We start from the raw sequence: 21,772 nt of genomic DNA on the forward strand, positions 1-21,772 counted from the left end.
TTAGAGAACGCCTGCGGAATGAGAACCTGTTATTCAGGCTTGCTCGCCTGCGAAATGGCAATCCGTCATTTAAAGGAGATTTAGAAAGAATAGTTATCATTCTGCAGGCGCTAATTTTCATCTGATGAACGGGTTGCTAAGCCGTAGGGGCTGTCTTCACAGCCCTGACTTATGCATGTCCATTTATTAGTTTCCCAAAACTCCGCTACAAGCTCTCACTTCCTTTGCTGAAAATAATAATACGATTCAATATCAGAGATCTCTCAGACGTGGTCTTCATTTTTACATTGTACAACTCGATAATATAAAATAAAAAGCTTTTATTTAAAATAATACAGTTCGCAAACGGACTAAACAAAGATTTAATTTTCAGGTATTGAAACTGAATGGTGTATCAGATAAATTTTTATTTATGGATTATATTGATCAAGTGTAACGTGAGTTCAACAAATTTTGATTTAATATTTCAAACATGAAGGAACTACTGTATCCATATAATTTTCCTTATCACCTTGCATTTGTGCTTGCAAATGCGCCGCGCGTGGCAGCACCGATCAAAAGAGTTGTCGCTGCAGTTTTCGATTCGAAATTTGCTCAATTCGCAAATTTGCATGCTCATCGATACAACCATCGCTCCTTTGCAATAATTATAAATCTATCAGCATTTCATTCTTAAAACCTACCTTGAATGTTATAAATGATCCTACATTCAAACTGCTAAACTTTAACTAAAATTAAAATTGAAAAAAGTCAAGATTAAAGAATTAATATAATATAGTATAACATTTTAGAAACTTGAACGAATCTAACGAGAAACATCTGTAATTAAATCCAAATTATATTAGATAATTATATTAGATGAACTTCTACTCGAGTTAAGACTATATAAAATTTCCGTAATATCCGCTCAACGAAATTTTTAATTAAATTTGTTTACGTTAAAGGAATTTCCTCGAGTTCCCCGAATACTGGATGACCTGGTGGCCCGTTTCGCTTATATCGACCGAGAGTATTACGAGTGTTCCTCGTCTCCGTGGACCGCGAGCATGGCAGTAGTGGCGCCGAGGATCAATCGGGCCAGCCGGCACCATCCGGGTACGGTATCCGTCTTTGCTGTTTCTACTTGATAGTTTCCGCGAATGGACGAGCTCCGATTCATTCAATCGCGATCAGCCGCGCATACGCCACGAAACTATGCGATCGGCGGGCTGCGAAAAGATTGCATCGCTGCCAGAAATCGTGCTCGTCGTCAGAGAAAGAGAGCGAATGCATTCCCGGACGGGGTAGAGGTGGTGTCACCGGTGCAACCCCTGCTCGAGGCGAAGGGTGCATTGATCACCGGTCGCAATCGCCTCGTCCTCGCTGTCGAAATTCTGTTATCAAGCCGTACTCGCCGGTTTTCTCTTTGTTTGCTGGAAACTGCCTGTGAAATTTTCCTAAGCATAGTACACTGCAAGGAAATATGTTTTAACAGCGGATTTGCACATTGCTTTTTGATACGATAATGATATGATAAATTATACTTTATATAATGTTTTTAATATTTCTTTGTATATTTATATATTTTATATTTTATATAATTAATTCTTTCCCGTTGTCCATATCATTATTGAACACTAAATACAAGTGGAGGCAGTACCGTGTTGTCTTCATACTTACTCGTTTCGAGTTGTATTTTTTCATTCCGTGAAGAAATGCCATCTGAGATGAAATCTTTGTCGATGGACTTTGTGTTAGCTTCATCTTTCTTTGTTGGCTATTTGTCTTTGGACGGCATTTTGGCTTACACGCGTAATAGCGATGTTCGATGAACACATTTCTACCTCTGAAATTTGTAGTATTGAAAGAATAATGTTTGATTTTTAAAGTTTTTGCCGACATGAGACAATAAATGCTTGTTACTGATATTTGGGAAATATAAAAAGGGTATTAAAATTAAGATCCTAAAGTCTTAAAATCTTACGCATATTTAGTTTGACCTTCTCACAATCAGATAAGCTGCTGACGTGTATGGAAATTTATATTATTGCTGTATAAATGCTACCGTACACGTACCGTACCGCATTACGTTTATATAATATTTTTGGCTACCTACGTGTTTTACTGAATAAATATTGTTGACGCATGTTGTGCGTTTTTTTCTTTGAATTTTGTCTTCCTCGGAAGAGGCAAATACTCGTATAATATTTAATTAATTATTTAATCATTGTGTTTTGATGCATTGTGTGTTTCTTGCACTTTGTTATCTTATCTTGTATTCTTTTGTTTATTATACCTTGCTTATATACTCTTCAAGATAAAAAATAAAATTATTTGTTATACAAATTTCTAAGTTTGTATCTTTATTTTCAAGTGTACATATAACATATATAATATTTATGTTCATCTTCTTGGATAGAATGACATCGAGTCCAAAACCAAACTCGATATGGCCAACGGCACTGAGAATCATTAACATTGTTATGCACATAAGTTAAGTAATCTTAACTTATGTGCTAATTACAGCATGTTATGCTTTTTTGTTAGATTAAACATTTATAACGCGTGAACTATCAAAACAAATATTATCTTCATTTTTAATTTAACTAAGCAGGAAAAAACATCTTTCCAATATTTGTTTATTAAATTAATAAGTTTAATAATAACATACGTGATCTTTCTCGTAAATTCTTTATCGCGGCAAATGTACGGTTTTTATCTAGATGTCAACCGGAAGGGACAGCCTTGACGAAACTCTGCGACCTGCCTCTTCATCCATAGTTCAATATTGGTCAGTGTACTGGCAATTTATGTACACCAAATGTTTAACCGAAGGACGTGAAACCCCGGTTCTCACTTCTCAACGTCGCGCGCGTTTTGCCGAGAAGACAACTTTTTTCTGGTGTGTAACACAAACGAATATTTCTCAAAGAGATCTCTAATGGGATGCTGACCATCACGGAGGTCCACCCTTCACGGTGTTTGACCCTTTTTGTTAACTCTTTAATGGATTGGTCAACATTATACATCTTTAACAAAATTGCTCTGTACGTGTACACATAATTTAGAACTTTTACTTTTGTACACCCCACACGCCAGATAGTAAGAATATTTTATATGCCTAATTAATTACTAAATATATATTTATAGTTTAGATATTAGCATATTGTACATTTATTCATTTTTTTCGTAGAATAAAAACACATGATAATATAAATAACATTATATATATACAGGGTGTCCCAGAATTGTGTATGAAGCTCTCGTGAGCGGATAGAATGCATCGAACTGAGAAGAAAAGTCCTTTACCGTTTTGAAATTTTCGCAATAGTTAACGAATTATTAATTATTAAAAATCGCTATATTAGTCCGGCCTACCGCCGCATGCAAGCGCGCGACGAGATGCGACCGCCTAGAGATCGAGGTTGCTAGGCGAGCGGAGAATTGTTTATTATAAGTGGCAATGGCTAGGCAGGAGCGACTTGTAACAAACAATTCTTCGCTCGCCTAGCAACCTCGATCTCTAGGCGGTCGCATCTCGCCGCGCGCTTGCATTCGGCGGTAGGCCGGACTAATATAGAGATTTTTAATAATTAATAACTCGTTAACTATTGCGAAAATTTCAAAACGGTAAAGGACTTTTCTTCTCAGTTCGATGCGTTCTACCCGTTCACGAGCGCTTTATACACAATTCTGGGACACCCTGTATATATATAAAAGTAAAAGATTCAATAGAGTATCTTTCGTCATGGATTTTCACGTGGCGATGATACATTGCACTTCATTTACATTTGTCGTTATTTTAATATGAAATTAAGATATCCTATATCTGTATCCGGTTTTGTGAAGTAATTAGATAAACAGAAAACTCTGTGTGTGTGTGAATTTAATACATCTAAATTTAACAATATTATGTATATAATAGATAATTTTGATCAGCCTCGTTTTATTAATTGATTGAATGTAAATGTTTATGAATTAATGAAGATATTCTTGGCTATTACTTGCGGACTATCTTTATCGCTACCTCATTAGAATATTTTTGCATAATAAAGTACAATACAAAGTTTGTCAAATCTTACGTAATATAAGATTTATTAAATTCACACACACACAAAGTTTTTTGTTTATCTAATTATTTCATAAAACCAGTGTAGATATAGGATATCTTAATTTTTCATGCTATTAAGAATATTCATGTTGAAATAACGACAAATGTAAATGAGGTGCAATGTATTGTCGCCACGTGAAAATCCATGACGAAAGATGCTCTATTGAATCTTTTGTAATCTATTGTTCGTATCCTATGTACGTACGTACGTGTGCAAAACAGGTAACATTATACTTTCATATGAAGCTCTATTCAACATTGTCAATGAAATCGTTATTTGTGCAACGCCGGAACGAAAAACGGTTAAGATCGTAAAACTCATCTTCAATCTAAATAATTTCACACTTCATTGCACATCATATAAAATCATCTGTAAACCGTGTCAAATTGGGTTAGTGGGTTTCGACATATTTTTATTTATTTTATTTTGTTCTCTTGCTCTTGCACATTTTTCGGAAGAAACGTACTACTGGAAAGACAGATTTCTACGGATTTCTTCGTTAAAAAGATTCAGATCTGCAATTAAATGGAAGATGATGTATACGAAACTATCGCAAGTTCGGAGAAGATCCCGCGCTGTGCCTGTAAATGTTGGAGCATAGGACAAAAAGTTTACGTTTGAGTTTCCAACATTTCTCCACTAGAGTTTCTTCTTCGCCTTCGGCAAAGAAGGCGCGCAGCTTTCGTTGTTCTCGATCCAAATCGCAGCGCGATAACGCCGCAGTAATGTCCATCAACCATTACTTGTAGCGTGCCGTTAACCATTTCGTGGATTCGCAAAGTCGCACAAGAACTCCGTCCTCTTCGAATTTCGTTGTTAAGATGGATATCTTGATTAAAGTGACATTAAATTAAAATGAGAACTCATAACGTCCATAGATCGGAATCAATGCTGTGCCATACGAAGCGTGTGAGTTGCATCGATTCCAGATTACGAAGAGATTTGCATAAAACTCTGTCCTTAATAATTAACCACGATTTCTTTTTACGTACGTAATATTTTTATTTGCGTAATAATTTGCATAATCTAACGTTTATCTGCATAATATTTCTAACTTATCAAATAAAACATTTCTGCATGCACGGCTTCAATGTCAAGAGCTTTTTCCTTCAGTATTGAAAGTAAAAAGTTTATGTATGAATATTTATATATAAACTTGTAGTTTGAGAATATTAATAAATAGTATTATAAAAAATAATATAACTCTTGGACTTTCCAATTAATTGAGATTTCAATACCATTAGAGAGTATGCGTAATCTTTGCATGCATTGAGCGAGATTTCAACGTGGTATCGAAAAGAGAAGACCGTGCATTTGGATAATATTCCACCCGACGTGTGCACCGCGTTTTGCATTGCTCAAGAGACCCGTGCGCGCTCGTGATTCATCGCATACATACGATCGTTGCGGCGATCGGAATGTCGATAGCAAAAGACGACACTGGATCAGAAGAATCGGGAGCATGAGAACAGGAGCCATCGTCCCGCTCATTTCGTCTAAACGATCGGTTTCGAAAAAGTGAATTGCGCTGCTTTCGGTTTTTGTAACAACTCGCCCCCATCAGTTCTGCAGCGTAGATGCCTATCTGTCCCCGCTGCTTGCTTTTTGGAGCAAACCACAGAGCCACGGGCGGAGGGGAGGTCTTTCATTGGCGGGTCGCTTCGTTTTACGCCGGGGCAGCGCGAAGTTGATAAGTGGGACATACGCTCCAGCATCTCGCTATTTCGTAGTGAACTCTCCATCAGGTCGGATCATCCATCCGCACCAAGAAGAAGAGAAACCCGATCAGCGAACCCGGAGTCTCTCGTGATCCTATCCTCGGAGGAACTTCTCCTCGTCCGTTCGTGCCACTCGAATCGTAAGTCGTCTCATTCATTTAATTACTAATCGGGATAAGACCAAATCAAACAGATCTGATCTGCCCCGACACCCTTGACTGACACATCATCAAAATCGCCGTTTTAACGTTTTATTCGGACTTTAGTCCGAAAAACAAAACATTACGATTGGTTATGGGCATCATCTATCAGCGAGTATCTATCAGTGATCGTAGTCAATAAAATTTGCATACGATCCCAGCTTCTGGAATTTTTGTGCTCGCCAAGACGGAATTGTCATCGAATTATGTCCCGTTTCGTTTCTTCCTTTTAACATGTTTTTGTCGCGTGTACCATTTTCGGTACACACTGGAACTCATTTTCAGGCCAAGTGATTTTGGTAGACAAAGTGCAAGAAAATAATTGTTGGCATAATCACTATTATACGCTCTATGATGATGATTGTTAAGTTGCATCAAGTTCATTACTTACTCTATTAAAAAATAAATTCCCAGCTCACGAAAAGCGAAAAAGTAGATAATTTTTACATATTTATCAAACTCTACGTACCGATACAATGGGTACCGTTTTTGGTACACATGGCCTGAAAATGACAACTACTCAAAAACAGCTTGGCAGGTAACGTGTTAATGCACTGTGTCAGACGTTTGTGTCAGCTCAGGGAAAAATGACGAAACACAGCCACGCGTCGTAGACGATAAGGTAATGAGCACGAGCACAATCGGTTGTACACACACACATACGTATAAATTTCGTGTGCTAAATATTATTCACAGTGCTGTTGTTTTCCTCTGACACAAGCATAGAGTTCGAGGTTTTCAGTACGAGCTGTCAGCACGATTGCAGTTTCGAGCACTCGTGCTACTTGTTCTACTCGGCTTTCCGCCGGATGAGTAACGGTTGGTCCCCAGATAACGAAACTAGAAAATCTCTCGTCGAAGCGTATGCATACGGCAAATCGAACGATAAAAACAATTTCGCTGACTTCAACCAGACTCGAGATGCTCATTCCTTGCGCGCTCGCGGTCCTTAGCGTGCAAGGTGATTTCCTAAAGAAGAGCGGAAATCTCTCTCTGAGGAAATCATTAGTGGGCGTCCCAAAAATGTTTTGGAACGAAAGACCCAACGAGAAAGCGCGACCATTATTCATCATGGCTTTCTATTTTAAACATCGCGTTCAGTCAATTTACTTACGTCCACTTACGTGCAAGTAAATAAATTCTTGTTAAAACGATCAATTAACTGAAATAATTAAACTGAAATAATTTATTTCAATTTAATTCGAATTAGAGCAATTGGATGTAACAAGCCAGATCAAATTAAGCTTAATCCGAGCACGCTGATTGAAGTGCACGCTGATGGATACGGCTCCGTCGTTCTCTTTGCTGAAACTTAAAAGACTAGGAAATTCCCCATTCGTGTACGTTGATTATCCAATAATAATATCCAGTAAAGATGCTTTTTTCTCTAGGAGACCAAACCACTTCTAGATCACTTATGTATCATAGGAATATTTCCAGACAATTTTAGGGTGTTCTGTAGATGCATGTAGATCTCATCTTTCAGCGAGGTAGACTAAAAGCTATACCAACTCGGAGCAAGATCAATATAATGTGATTAACATAATGCACACATCACAATTAACATAATCAGAACAAGATTACGGCGGATCTCCTTCAACAAATGCTCTTTATCATGATCCAATGTTTTACATCTGTCGTGATCAACAACTTCCCGTGCAGCACACTTTCTTAAGCAGTTGTCCTGTTTATCAGAGTGGAATTGAATAGGATCTTGCGGTGACCCGCAAGATTCGCGATACGCGCTGTATAGCACAGTCGTAACTACGCGTAGCATATCTCCTTCGACATTATCCTTCAAGGCTCATTATATCTTGAGCGTGAAATGAGTGAATATGCATTTCTATAATTTCTTTTAATCATCTTTTGAATTTTAAAAATATCTTAACAAGCGCACATTCATGAACTAAGCGACCAGAACGCAATTTCGAATTAAATAAGAAGTAAAGAATTTTTTAGTTATTTATGCGACATGCACGAAGCTAGAAATTACAATATTAGCATAACAGCATGCTAATATTCTCTAACTTTGTAACGACGATCACCGTCATCGTGATGCAGGTTTAATCATTATTTTGTAATCCATAGAAATAAATTTAGTTAAATGTATCAATAAAATACCGAGGCGATTAAGATGAATAATGTTATAGACGGTTTTAAAAGAGAACGTTGTGTGTGTTACATATATCGTAGCCAGATTACAAAATCCGTCGTTTTATAAAACTGTGTTTATACAAGAGCTTATATTTATACAAAATCTCTTTTCACTTCGAAATAGATATAATCTCCTACTAATATTATAACATAATTACGTATTAATTGCCTATAATTACCTATTAATTCTCTATAAATGGCTGTTCTACAAAAACAGTTCGTAAAATGACTAAGATGAACCAGCCAGAATCTAAAATGATGTACAAATCATTACGTTTGACATTGTGGCAGGTCGCTTGTCAGCGTTTTATAAAAAGATTAAAATTCTTAGCCAGATCATAAAACACATTTTCAACCCGCATTTTCTAAAATGCCTAGACGTTTTATAAAACGACGGATTTTGTAACCTGGCTACGACACATAGATATATTCGGTAATACAATGATCGAGAGTTTTGCATAGGCGCGATGATATTCTGTTACGATAAAATCGGCTTGTTAGCGTAGGATTCGCTTGATGCAGTTTTTAGAGAAAACGTACAAAGTGCGGCTGTTAGAATCAAAAGTGTTGGAGCAGTTCACCACGCAAGTGGGTGAGAGTAATTTCGCTGCAACGTAATTAGTTATGTTGCAACATGTGCTCGAGTTTCGTTTGTATGCAATCTGTGCGACTGAAAGTAAAATTACGAGGAAATGGAGAAAGAAACGAAAAGATGATGCCGCAAAGGTACTCATCGATAAAAAAAATAAAGCCATTGTCGTAGCGTGATCGTTACAACTTCATGTTAAACCTGTTGACTCCATCAATCTCTCTTATTGTTTACTATTTGTTATATAATATTATTTGCGTTATCCTCTATATAATCATCTTATTTCAGATGTGGTATGAATATTTAAATTAAAGTGCTACGTTCAAATCAATCGCAAAAAGTTTCTAGCATGATATCCTCGTATGATCGCGAGAAAAAGCGGTGAGGAAATATTTCGCAGCAATGACTTCATAATGATTGTTTGTTGGATTATGATGATTACTGATTATAGAGATCTATAAGATTTGGAAGATGCAGTAAACCACGGCGATACGTCCGAGATGCGACTCATCGCAGCTCGGTCCTGCAGCATCTGCGCGCCTTACTTTTCGCAATTTGCAGTCTCGTAATCGTTTAGCAGCGAAGGACACGAAAGCTGTCTGCAACTGTCAAGGCAAACCGCGAGAAAATTCGCACTGTTGCTTCTCAAAGACTCCAGTCTCGAAAATTGCATCCCCGTGAATTACTATCATATATATATACTATCATATATATATGATAGTATATATATATGATAACGCGTAGAAAATTATATATATATATATATATATACATATTTTTTTCTACGCGTACAGAAAGCAACCATCATTTTATCGGAGATACGCACGATAGCATTCCGGAATGAACGATGCGCACGTTTCGCCTCGAAGGAGACCTACTCGTCGGATGCTAGTTGTGGATAGCAGCACGTGTAGCAGCGTACATTCAATCATGAGAGAAAACATCATCTGCCGTGGATTAGTAGGTCACGGGAGAGGAAAGGGAGGCCTCCTCTTTAACGTCCTCCGTTTTCTTTTGGCCATTGGCAAAGGCTACTCTCGACGTGACTTTAATCGTGGAAAATATGAGCGATATTCCGATTGATAATTAATTAACGATGCTGTCCCGCTCGGTGGAAGAGATGCCTCCACCGCGTCTGCGTTTCTAATCACATCGACTTCCGCGTTTGGCGATTGCCAAAGTGTCACGCGCATCTTATTATTTCCCGCTTTTGCGATTCTTGTTCGATGGTTTCCGAGAACGCGGAAGCTCACCTTTCTCGATCAACGTGAATCTCGATACAACGAATTAATGATACAAGCAAACAATCGGACCGGGCACGTGCTCGCACGCGGATTTTCGGTCTCTTCCGCTTTCCGCGACGATCGCACGTTGGTCTTTCTCGAGCGTGACTGCCTTCATAAACCACTCTCGACTCGGCGAACCGGTTTCCGGTTCCAGCCAAAAACGTAAGGTGCTACGTGACTACCGATTGTAACCATGACCATGTGCCGGAGTAACTAGGAATTTCGATCCACCATTGGTAACGACCTGAAACTCGGCATTGGCCTGCTTTCTGGAGAACCTGTTCCTGCTGACCGCGCGCGGCATCACTCGTGCTCTTCCTCTACGTTTCTCCACCTTCCCTCGGCACCGTCGTCCCCTTTCTCCGCAACAGACGGATTCCGTCTACACATCATGTACCGTTTTACATCGAGAACCGTGCGAGCACTTTTACTAGGATCGCAACTTGCTTCTCCGTACCGATGAGCGAGAGGAGAAATATACGCGTTGTAATGCACCTATCCAATACACCGTTACAGATTCAACCAATATGAAAGGATGTAGACAATTTGTCTTCGGTTGCGTGTAAAACTTGGACGTGTCTAATTTTGCGTGTTAATTTCGTAATTATCGTGTGATCGCGAAAAGGACATTCTTCACAGGCTCGATAATCAGCACTTAATGAGATCTACAGAGACATTCTGAAATTTATTTGCACTCGAGACTGATCTCTGTGTGCTGCGTGTAAATTTTTATGTTTTAACGTAACTAGATATTTTAATTGCGGCAAAACACTGCTGTTAAAAATTTTGTTCAAGCGAGAGGACGAACGATGGTTCAAAGGTTGATTCTTGGCGATGCAACACTTGGAGATTTTGTATCGGCCCGATTGTGAGATCGGAAAATGTGTGTCTTCGGCGGCGCTTTCACGCGAATTATTCACACTCATTCTTTACCGCTTGCATAGCGGCAACATATAGTTGCAAGAAGCAAGGAGATAGCTGTACCACTGGCTCACAGTCAATCCATAATTAACCTTCCGCTACGTGAATCTTTTCTCTTCTCGGGTCGAAAAGGAAAGATAAAACCGGTATTTGACGATGACGATGCAATCCTATGAAATGTAAGATGATAGTGACCAGTGATAAACATGTTTATGACATCTAATTAAGAATGCACGATACAAAGCGGATGTAATTACTTTCTTCTTTTCTTGTTCTTCTCGTTTTTTAAATTTAAATGCACATTCTAAATTCGGTTTGAATAAATTAAATCTCCAAAACTGAGTTAATCAGAAACGGTTTGTGAACTCCACTTTCCTTAATTCAGAGATCAAAATAAAATTTTATCTTAGAATTATAAATGAAAGTCGTCGCGCCTGTTAAACTGCTTAAAATGAATTTTAAATCCTGTAACCGATTCTGCAACAGATGTGACTTTCACGTGCGATCGATAAGTTTCTCCCGGTGCAATTTAGTATTCTGTTTTTGATATGTCATTATTAAACGGATGCACTGACGCTTGTACTAATTACCAATTATGCCTTTCACTGCTAGTAGCTTCGCGCAGTTTGAAGATCTCTTAACAATGTGGGCTATCTTAGCGCTGTAAATTAAACAAGTTAAATGACAATTAAATAAGAATTTATAAGATAGAAGGATAGAATTAGACAACGTAAACTACTTTGGAAATAGTACGTCAACCTGGTAACTTCAAATAAAAGAGTCAATATTAGCGTTAGTCAACCTGAATACACTATCTGTTCACACCCTGTTGCATTTGTGCACGCCTACGCTGATTGACAGCTAGCGTTATGCAAACAATATTTGTCACGAGCAATTATTTAGGCAATACCACTTTCAGCGCTTTCAACGATGACGATGTTTAAACTTCTATTTTTAATCTCTGTGCGATTGTGTAAAGTCATGTGTACGTACGCGTTCACACATTCTCCGAAAATTCACAAAACGTGGCATTATTACAATTACTTCTTATAGTTGTAAACTGTGTATAAACTGAGTAAAACTGAGTGTATAAACAGGTACTTGCTGGACTTGTATATGTTCACTTGCTGACGCTCTACTGGGTTGTAATGTATGTCTGTTTTCTTAGTGTTTTTAGTAATATATATTCTTTTATCTGTCTATGCTTGGATCTGGTAATCTTGCATTCTGTCTTCTTCGTGATCGGGTGTAGTAATGCATATTCTTTATTAAAGACACTTATCAAACGAAATAAATATCTAAATCTTTTTAAGAGCAGTTTTCTACTATTAAGATAAATCGCACAACAATTTTATAACATCTATCTAGCAAAGAAATTACATTACTAAACAATATCGTTCAATCTATTTATGACTAGATTCTAACGAATATCTTAGGAATCTGAAGCTATGTTACTTATTATGTTATCGAGAGGATAAGATAATGAGTTGTGAGCAAGAAGTAATTAATACGATATTGATATATTTTGTATTTGTAATAATTTGTGTATGTGTATGTGTGCCATCGATCATCACAAAATTGCAAGAATGATACTTGTCCTCGAGCGATAAAAATCGCACAGCCCAATCGGCCACGATAGCGAAAGTAACTTCGGAATTCCATGTCCCACAATAAATTCTAGTTGATTTCATCGTGCATTATACTCTTTCCTCTGAATGGCAGCCTCGTGAGGAACCTTGAATGGCATTGCCGTAAAGATATCCTGAAAGAAAACGGCAGATTCCGAAAGAAAGCAAGAGAGATTTCTAGCTAAAGCACGTTTCGTAGCTATCAATCTCGACGCGATAATCGATAGCACACTTTCGAACGAATTAAGAATGCCATAATTAAGTCAGGACAGCATTTAATGGCTTAAAACATGATGATGCGATCTGAACAAAGTTATCGTACATGTACAAAATCTCGGCCGATGTTTATCGATGATGATCGGTTTTTAAGCGCGGGATCCTCAGTGTGATAGCATCGGAAAGCAGGTTTCGTTAAATTATGCGTCGCTCTCGACGTCGTCAAGAAGATGGGAGTCCGTCAGGGAGATCGCCAACAGAAAGGAACATCTAGAAGTAGGGCACCTACATAACTCACGTACTCAGCTTCGCATACTCGCCGAGGACTCGTGAAACGTGCGTGGAAATTACCACTTCGGCTAATTGATCATAAAACGCATCAAGTGCACGAAAGCGTGCGTTTAATCCGCGAGTGTGTGTATTTCAAGCTGACATCAAAGCCCGCAATTTTATTACTTAATCGGAGAACAATCTGCCTATGCTTGGAATCTGGTGATCTTGCATTCTGTTTTCTTCGCGATCGAGACACAATTAGCGCATCTGTCCACCTATTCACATTCTTAATTCGCGACTCGCGATTTCAGCCTTTTTGTCGTAAATCGATGATACAATGAAAATCGTCTGGATTGCGGTTATTCGTCAAATGCGTCTGACTGAGACGCGAGATCCATCGCTTCGATGATACGCGATATTTCTGTAAAAACAGAACTGTAAAGAGATCCAATCCCTGCATCGTTAAATCGCAACAAAATTGCACGTTAATGTCACCGGCGGGCTGCAACAATCTGGTGCAACAATCGCGTGCAACCAAGAACCGCTTCTTCGTCGTGAAGGGCCACCGCGGTCGGGCATCAGCGTACCCGTCCGAAGACGACGATTGTGTCGCCCGACCGCATTTAGCTTTCATTTCGGAAACGTCATTCCCGAGTGACAGAGACCGCGGGTGACTCGTTCGGCGATGTGTGTCGAAAGTCGTTTTACAGAACCCCTTTTCCGCGCGCTTTCCACGCGTGTGCGCGGTATAAATCATGCATAAATCATGCATAAATCATGCCTGATGTCCTGCGAAAACCACAACGAGATCGTGGCGTGATGTACGTAATCTACGTCGTCACGAATTGCTATGAATCTTCGATGATAACGATGTGGTTGATGGACCGTGGTTAGTATCTATCGAGTAAAAGTAAAAGGCTGAAGCTGGAAATTTAAGAGTATCGCATAGGATGCTGAACAATCTTGAAGGACCTTGCCATTCTGACAGTGCAGAAACTTGCAGCAACACCACAGTAACATTTGCAACATTGCAACGTTGCAATGTTGTTGCAAGCTTCTATGCTGTATTTGAAGCCGGAAGATTCTTGCCATTTAGCAGTGCTGATTTGTGTAAAATTTCGTGTAAAGATTTGATAGTTTTTGATATAAGGAAAATGCTTTAATGACATTAAACTCGCACGTGTAATTATTTATTAGTCAATGTTAAAATCTGTTTGGTTGTCTTTGTAGTGGCCTTCGCAATCTTCTTTTATTACAATATTGCAATGTCGCAACAGATTTTCAATACAACCGTTTACCCGAAAGATCGTCATTGCGTCATCGTCACCATCATGCTGAGATTTTAAATGAACCGGAAAGTATCCTGTTGAATATTTTTACGATTTACTGATATATTTGCGAAACAGGATGTATACAACTCAAGTAAAGATCGAAAGCGATTCGTCTTCTCAACATACATTTTTCTAGCTGTATTTAGGGAAGTCTCGGAATTTCAACTGTGAAAAAAAATCTTAAACGTTTCCTAGAAATGACAAAGTGGACATTCAAGATTCGATCCAGCTACATCATGTCGTCTTTCACTCGCATATATTCTTTTCCGCATACACATATTCGTCACGTTTCCTTTGTGTAATTTAGAATGTGTCACTAAAGCGAACGCGAAGCGAGTCGAAATGCCCTCGTAAATTTGCTGATTTTTGATTATTTTACTGACGCCGTTCGACTTATTAGGCTGTCTATTAGCACATCTTATTTTACACAACAGAAACATTTTTGTAACGTTCATCGAATAATATAGCGAGATTCTCTCTTTCTCTTCTTTCTACATTAATTCAAAACCGTGCAAATATCTCTGTTTCAGATAATCCAGCAACATGGCGCCGAATTTGTTCGGCAGTTCAGCGACTTTGTTCCTCGAAGCCAGTCAGCAAGATGTATCGCAGAAGAAATCAGCGGCTGAGAAGACCGCGGTGCAAAAATTGTCCCTACAAAAGACGCAAGACTCGAAGCCTAAGTATCAATGGAAGATCGTCTGGAGGAACGTAATAGCTTTTGTCTACCTCCATGTCGGGGCAATTTACGGATTATACACTGCACTAATGTTTGCCAAATTCTACACGCTTGTTTGGGGTATGTTTTCGTTTCATACATTTTCTAACATCCAATCATTATTATTTTATTAAGTAACAGATTACTCGATGAGAATTCTATAACGTAAAATTCATATATCACCAATTAACACCAATTGATACCTTGTGTAATCCGTGCAATAATGATTGCAAAAGTTTCTTGGAATATTGTCACGCTATTGCGTAATTAAACTCGGCTTTATCATTTTCCATCATTATATTTTCTATTATTCCCGTTTCAGCTTTGTCATTCTCAGCGTTTGCTGCTGTCGGCGTTACTGGTGGTGCTCACAGGCTATGGGCCCACCGATCTTACAAAGCGAAGTGGCCGTTGAGAATCATTCTCATGATTTTTCAGACGATGGCTTTCCAAGTAAGTTTTCCAGCGATACTGTTGCAGTCTCATGTACATTCATTCATTATTCACATTATGTACTCGTAATTAGACATTCATAACGTAATGATACATGTAATTTACAAGAATATTATAAGAATATCCTCACATTTAATAACAGATGTCAATAATAATAACAATAATAGTAATAATTTCGAAATTATATTCGATATTCATCGAGAATGCATTTAGCAGAATTTTCTTGGATGGAAATAATTAGCATATAATTATATTTCGCAGAATCACATTTACGAGTGGGTGAGGGATCACAGGGTCCACCACAAGTTCACGGACACGGACGCGGATCCGCACAACGCGCAGAGGGGCTTCTTCTTCTCGCATATGGGCTGGCTTTTAGTTCGCAAGCATCCGGATGTCATTAAAAAGGGTGCCACAATCGATATGAGCGATCTCGAGAAGGATTTCGTCGTCGTCTGGCAACGCAGGTACAATAAAGATGACCAATTTCCGAGGAAGATGATGCTCCTTAAAAATCAGCCGCTTCAAATAGAATGTTATTTAGATAACATTGGAAAAATGCTGTCGAATCTTATCGCATCATTTTGCGAACTTCTTACAGATTATACATTATCCTGATGCCACTCTTCTGCTTCCTTCTTCCCACCTGGCTACCGTGTTACTACTGGAACGAGAAACCCATGTACGCGTGGTACGCCACCGTCTTCCGATACACGCTCTCGTTGAACCTGACCTGGCTGGTGAACTCCGCCGCTCACATATGGGGCATGAAACCATATGACAAGTGAGTATCAATCGAGTATCTTTTCTCTTTTTAATCTCTTTCTTTTTCTTTCTTCACTTTCTCTCTGACGGACTCTTTTTGTCGCGAAAGCGTCGCTGCTGCCGCTTGGTCTCTTTTAATATTATTATATGATCTCTTTTCGTGTTTATAATATAAACACGAGAATTTTATATTATAAATAATATGTCATATCAAAATTCAATCAACCTCAATCAACTTGTTTCATGTAAATGCAGGCGATCAATAAAATTCATTGATGTTTCGCAGCACCATCAGCCCTACTGACAGCCTTTCCGTCGGTCTGAGCGCCTTTGGCGAGGGCTGGCATAACTACCATCACGTATTCCCGTGGGATTACAAGGCCGCCGAGTTGGGCAACTACCGAACCAACTTCACCACCGCGTTCATCGACTTCTTCGCCAGAATCGGCTGGGCATACGACCTGAAGACCGTGGCGCACGACATTGTGATCAAACGCGCAAGCAGAACGGGAGACGGCTCGATATACGAGCGAACGAACACCACGACGACTGATCATCACGATGCCCATCAGCATACGCATGAGGGTGCCATATGGGGCTGGGGTGACACCGACATGGCGCCTGAAGATATGCAGAAAGTCACGATCATTAACAAGGGCGACTAAGCCCGCGATTGTCGAGTCTCTCGGTACCTCTATCTGCGGCATTAAACTCGGCCGGGATTGCGTAAAGCGTGGATATTCGATGGACGACATAAGTGATTTACGTGTGGTCGTGCAAACTCATAATAAGAATTTACAAGTTGATCGCGATCGAAGTCATTCCTTTTTTATCTAGCAAATGAGGAAAATTCGATGAAAATAATGAATTACAACTTGTTGACTTAATCAAGGTCATAAAATATTGTTTAATTTTAGTTTTTAAATGAAGCAGACTGGTTTGATTCGGTGTATAATAATTATCCTAATTTGCAAGTTTAAATGTCACTCACAATATTGCTTCATCATGTTTGTGACTTGTGCTTGTTTTGTCTAGACGCATGTTAATATTGTAGATTGCATTAATCTTTTAAAAGTAATTCTCTTTAAAGATATTATTAAGAAGATTTGCAAACTTGTACTAGTAATAGAAAAGATATTTTACGCGCAAATTATTGAAAAAACGGTGTAACGTTCGTCGAATATGCACGCTCCGCGCTAACAGGTTCCCTTCTTACTTGTTTTAGGTATTATTGGATAGGAAGGTAATCGCCCAAAGAACAGTGATCAATCATTTTAACGGCGTCAATTAATATTTATTGTATAATATTGTTCATACGCGTATTGTTATCGTTCCTCTCTTCAATCGGCCGCTAGAAAGTCACGGGCAGCATCTTGTGGAGCAGCGAGATACAAGAAACCTTGAGACTCAAGATACCGTGACTTTTTCTCGGACCGATCGGCTTCCGAGATCGATCTAAGTGTTTTCAATCAGGGATCTATAACACGGAAGTGCTGTCACGCGTTGAAATAGCGTTTTCTGCCATAAGGACTCGGCTCCGTTGGAAGATCAAACGTGGTCTTGCGAGATTTCGTGGAAAATTATATAATATCGGGAATTCTCCGATGACAAACTTCACAACTATCTGTTATCCACACATTCCTCGACCGATTCGGTCGGGGTCGCTTTATTTCTTCAAAAGAATTATCGAGGGACCAGTATATTAAATTATATTAAAAATTGACTAAGAAGAAAGGCAAGAGCCAAACCAAGACTTCTTTCCGCTCGAAAGATGCAAAATTTAATATTTCCACTTGATTATATATTTTAATTTATTTAATTTCAGTAAACATTAGTAAACTCGTAAGTAGCTTGCAAATCGCAGATGCGTTTTATGAGAAGATCGGAACTTGATATTGAGGAAGGTTCTTATTGAAGGTTGATATTGAAGAAATGATCGAAGAATACATAAATGAAGACGTAGATTTCACTAGATGTGGAATATACCTCGCGTATTATTCTGCGGTACCAAATCGAAGGTAATGCAAAGCGGTGTCGCGTGCAAAGCTTAATCCAATAGACACAAGCGGATTTGAGCAGCGATCCGGGTTAGTGTGCTGGCGTGTCGTACAATCAAATTAAGTACCTACGAATCAAATTCATTCGTGGCCTTCTGAGTAGCTGTTTCTAGGATGCATTAAGCATTGCCGCGTTTCTGGCTATTATTAAGACTGTTTTAGTGAATCTCATGGTCAATTCCGTAATACTCGCGACGCGGCAGAGCGCGAATCGCAATCAAACTTTTAACGTTGTAATATCGATTAAATCGGTCGATTTTATTATAGTAGGATTTTAGGTACACGGCTAGAGTGATCTACATTGTGCTTTATAAAAAGCGAATACTATTAAGAAACAGAAAGACCGACGAGAAATTTACGATTTCAATAACTATCAGTCGCGCGAAAAATAGCTCTCATATTACTGTCGTTCGGGCGGGTAATTAGTAAGTGTTACGTCTCGATGACTGACTTCGACATGATGACGATGAAAATTCCACATGATATCAGATTACTTTCGTCATCATAATATAATTACACCAGTTTTGATGACACCGGTCGTTGATTTCCTGTCTTTGATTTTCTGTTTTTCTCGTTTTAATCATCGCGAATATACCATACGTACGTATAACAATTAAAATTGATTCACTCATGGAAAAATTAAGTGACCTATTTACTTTAAACGTGAACCTATCTTCGAATTTCGTTACATTTCCGCTATATTTCTAGCCAAGTAGTAAATTCTTCTTTTATGACACAGAGGTGCAGCATAGACGCATTCTTGGTAGCACAATGTTATCGCAACATCATGATCGTAACGCACGTTACGACAGTAATATTTCAGCTATAGCTAATCGCGCGAAGGAATTATTTTCGCGTGTTGCGCGTGACCAGAAGACGCGTTAGAAATATCGGTGGTGATACAGATAGGTCTGGCAATCGAACCGTCACTCGCTGTGCCGTTTCTCGCGCAATCAATTATTGATACGATTTGCGACGTGCCGCGGACCCGAATTTCGTTTGTCTTCCGTAAATAATCGCCCCGTGTTGGATCCGGATCCGATGGCGCGGCCGCAAATGGTGATTTGCAAAGCGGTCGTTATGACGGCGCATTGTTCCTGGCGCGTTATGTTAATTGCACAACGCTTGGCGTCCAATAAAAATCCACGCTTTTTTATCGTTGCTTTTATTCGGCGATAACGGACGATGGCGTGTTCGCCGCGGAAACGTCCGCGCTAATCTCGCGTGGACCAGCGACTCTTTGACTCACTCGAGCGATCACGCGTGGACTTTCGCGAATCTCCGTACTTTGCCATGGCGTTTGCTCAATAATGTAAGTATAGCATGTGCATATAGGGTGTTTGAAGTCGTCAAAATGCTCTATCGATTAATCAGGATCCATATCCTGCATGCAAATTTCTAAAACGAGATTAGTCCTACGAAAACGAAGATCGAAATTGGCGAAATGGAGCAATTAGTGATCCGTAATTTCTCCAGACGTGATGATCACTCGAGTGCTGAAATTCGATTGTCGGCCGGTTGTTGGATGTAAGACGAATCTGCTGTAAATTTTTCCATTATCCTTAAAAGCGCGTCTCGCTCTTGTTGTGCTTTGTCTTCCTGATATTGAGATACCGCTGATGTCGAAAGAGGCAATGCATGATCTTGCGGCTGTGGTAAGATCTTCGATTTCAACAGGCTTGCGTTCGTTCCGTCTTGCAGCAATCTCTCGTAATGCGCGATTCTATTTATCTTTTGCTTTAGAGCTCGTCGTGAAATTGTCACTCCGCGAGATATTCCCACGAATTTGCATCACCGTAAACGCTCGGTTCGCGCAGTTATACAACACACTTGGTGCGCGTGCAATTTATTCATCTGTGATGATTTTCTCATTTGAGGACCCATTTGAGGGAAACACAAATTACTCTCAAGAGTCATCGCGAATGGCTACTGGCAGAGAGAAAGAGAGACCGTTATAATCACTTTCTTACTTATTTCTGTTCTCTTGCTTTTTTTTACTCTCGGGAGGTATGAGAGGTATTCTCAAGTGAACATCAAACTTAACGGTCCTCTCCGGCGACCGAGATGATTGTCCGACAAGTTCGTAAATTATGGCTAATCCAAGCGCAAGATCCCTGTTAACGCGAGAGGCCCACGTTAAGCATACGTTCGATGTAAGTTACTTTCTGAAGTTCTCTTAAGAATACGTTAAGCAATATCTCGCTACGAGTATAACCGGCGCACTTCCGTTGCGCTTTTCTGTTTTCTTAAGCGGTAGGTGCAGTATCGGAGCCTTGATAAGTCTTATAGATTTTAAGAATGTAGTTTATAGGGGATATTATGTGGTTAATAATGTAAAAATAATGTCGACACGGATGATGCGCGCTTCGTCGTATTTACAGTCTCGTTCCATTGCGAACGTGGATTTTGCTAAGACAATATCTCGGTATTTACACTGTATTTATAAATAAATTATTGTTATCGCGCAATATATGGGCCAAAAGTTGATCTCCTTACCCATCACGCATCGGCAACAACATTACTCTCATTAAATAATAAGTTTATTCTTATAAGTTTCGGAACAAAGGAGCTGATAAGAAACATTCTCTTTTGAATAGAAATAACGAAGCCAAACACGGTCATTAGATATCTTTAGCGGTTCTATAACGGGTCTGCAATGCATACCCGTATTATACTTATGCTTCGTCTCTATAATTACTGTGGATATTCATGGTGGATACTCTCCAAGAGATCGTGCCACATTAATCGACATTAATTTACCGCGCGGTGTAATTATTACAATAATATCTGATATTACTCGACTCGGGATTTCGCTGCGACGTTTCGCACCAGGTAGAAACAAAGTGTCGAAATTACAGTTTATTCCCGGTTTCGTCAATTGTGCATATATATTATGCAAGTGCCAATAATTACTTTGTCTAATCGGGATTCTTCGAACTGGTCGCGACATCCGCGTGCGGATTCACGTAACTTTTGCATTGTGTAATTTCTGCCGTTTCCGGATCCTTTCCGGCCTGTCCTTGGTGCGTATGTAAAATCTCACGATTGCATGTCACGGACTATTTGTAATAATGTGCGATAAAATAGCACATGCACGAGGCCAAAAGTTCGCCAAAAGTTTCTCATGGCTATTTCACGTCGTCGCGATTTCGCCGGAAGTGGCGTTAACGTTCAATGTGTAACGTTCAATACGTGTTCTGTCCATATCGCTGACAGCTCTGCAAGGTGAGAATTCCGTCGTGCAGATCTGCGGGATATAAATGTCGCAGGATTTTAAATGACGAATCGAACGGCACAGGCGATAAGAAAATAAATTATACTAGTCGAGCAATCGTAACTATATCAAGGCGGCATAATTGCACGGTACAGCAA

The 21,772-nt window shown here is 39.2% G+C and overlaps 2 protein-coding genes across 7 annotated transcripts; one reads left to right on the forward strand and one right to left on the reverse strand.

Annotated features, from left to right (window-relative positions):
• Positions 1-313: 313 nt before the first annotated feature.
• On the forward strand, positions 314-20,870 carry LOC105283114 (acyl-CoA Delta(11) desaturase). 6 transcript variants are annotated; one of them, XM_011345583.3, is made up of 8 exons: positions 315-1,095; positions 2,703-2,881; positions 5,656-5,949; positions 14,938-15,206; positions 15,448-15,578; positions 15,840-16,045; positions 16,180-16,362; positions 16,630-17,008. In XM_011345583.3, the coding sequence occupies exons 4-8, from the start codon at positions 14,951-14,953 to the stop codon at positions 17,006-17,008; spliced, it is 1,155 nt and encodes a 384-aa protein (XP_011343885.1). In that variant the 5' UTR covers positions 315-1,095; positions 2,703-2,881; positions 5,656-5,949; positions 14,938-14,950. The 6 variants fall into 6 exon arrangements, with proteins under 6 accessions (XP_019888461.1, XP_011343889.1, XP_011343885.1 ...); XM_020032902.2 differs by lacking the exon at positions 5,656-5,949 and having other exon boundaries at positions 314-1,095; XM_011345587.3 differs by lacking the exons at positions 2,703-2,881; positions 5,656-5,949 and having other exon boundaries at positions 314-1,095.
• Positions 1,233-1,904, reverse strand: LOC105283115. The gene is made up of 2 exons (XM_011345588.3): positions 1,660-1,904; positions 1,233-1,450 (listed from the first exon to the last, which is right to left on the reverse strand). The coding sequence occupies exons 1-2, from the start codon at positions 1,879-1,881 to the stop codon at positions 1,250-1,252; spliced, it is 423 nt and encodes a 140-aa protein (XP_011343890.1). The 5' UTR covers positions 1,882-1,904; the 3' UTR covers positions 1,233-1,249.
• Positions 20,871-21,772: the final 902 nt, after the last annotated feature.

This window comes from Ooceraea biroi, chromosome 3 (assembly GCF_003672135.1).
Source record: "Ooceraea biroi isolate clonal line C1 chromosome 3, Obir_v5.4, whole genome shotgun sequence".
In the NCBI taxonomy this organism is placed as follows: Eukaryota; Metazoa; Arthropoda; class Insecta; order Hymenoptera; family Formicidae; genus Ooceraea; species Ooceraea biroi.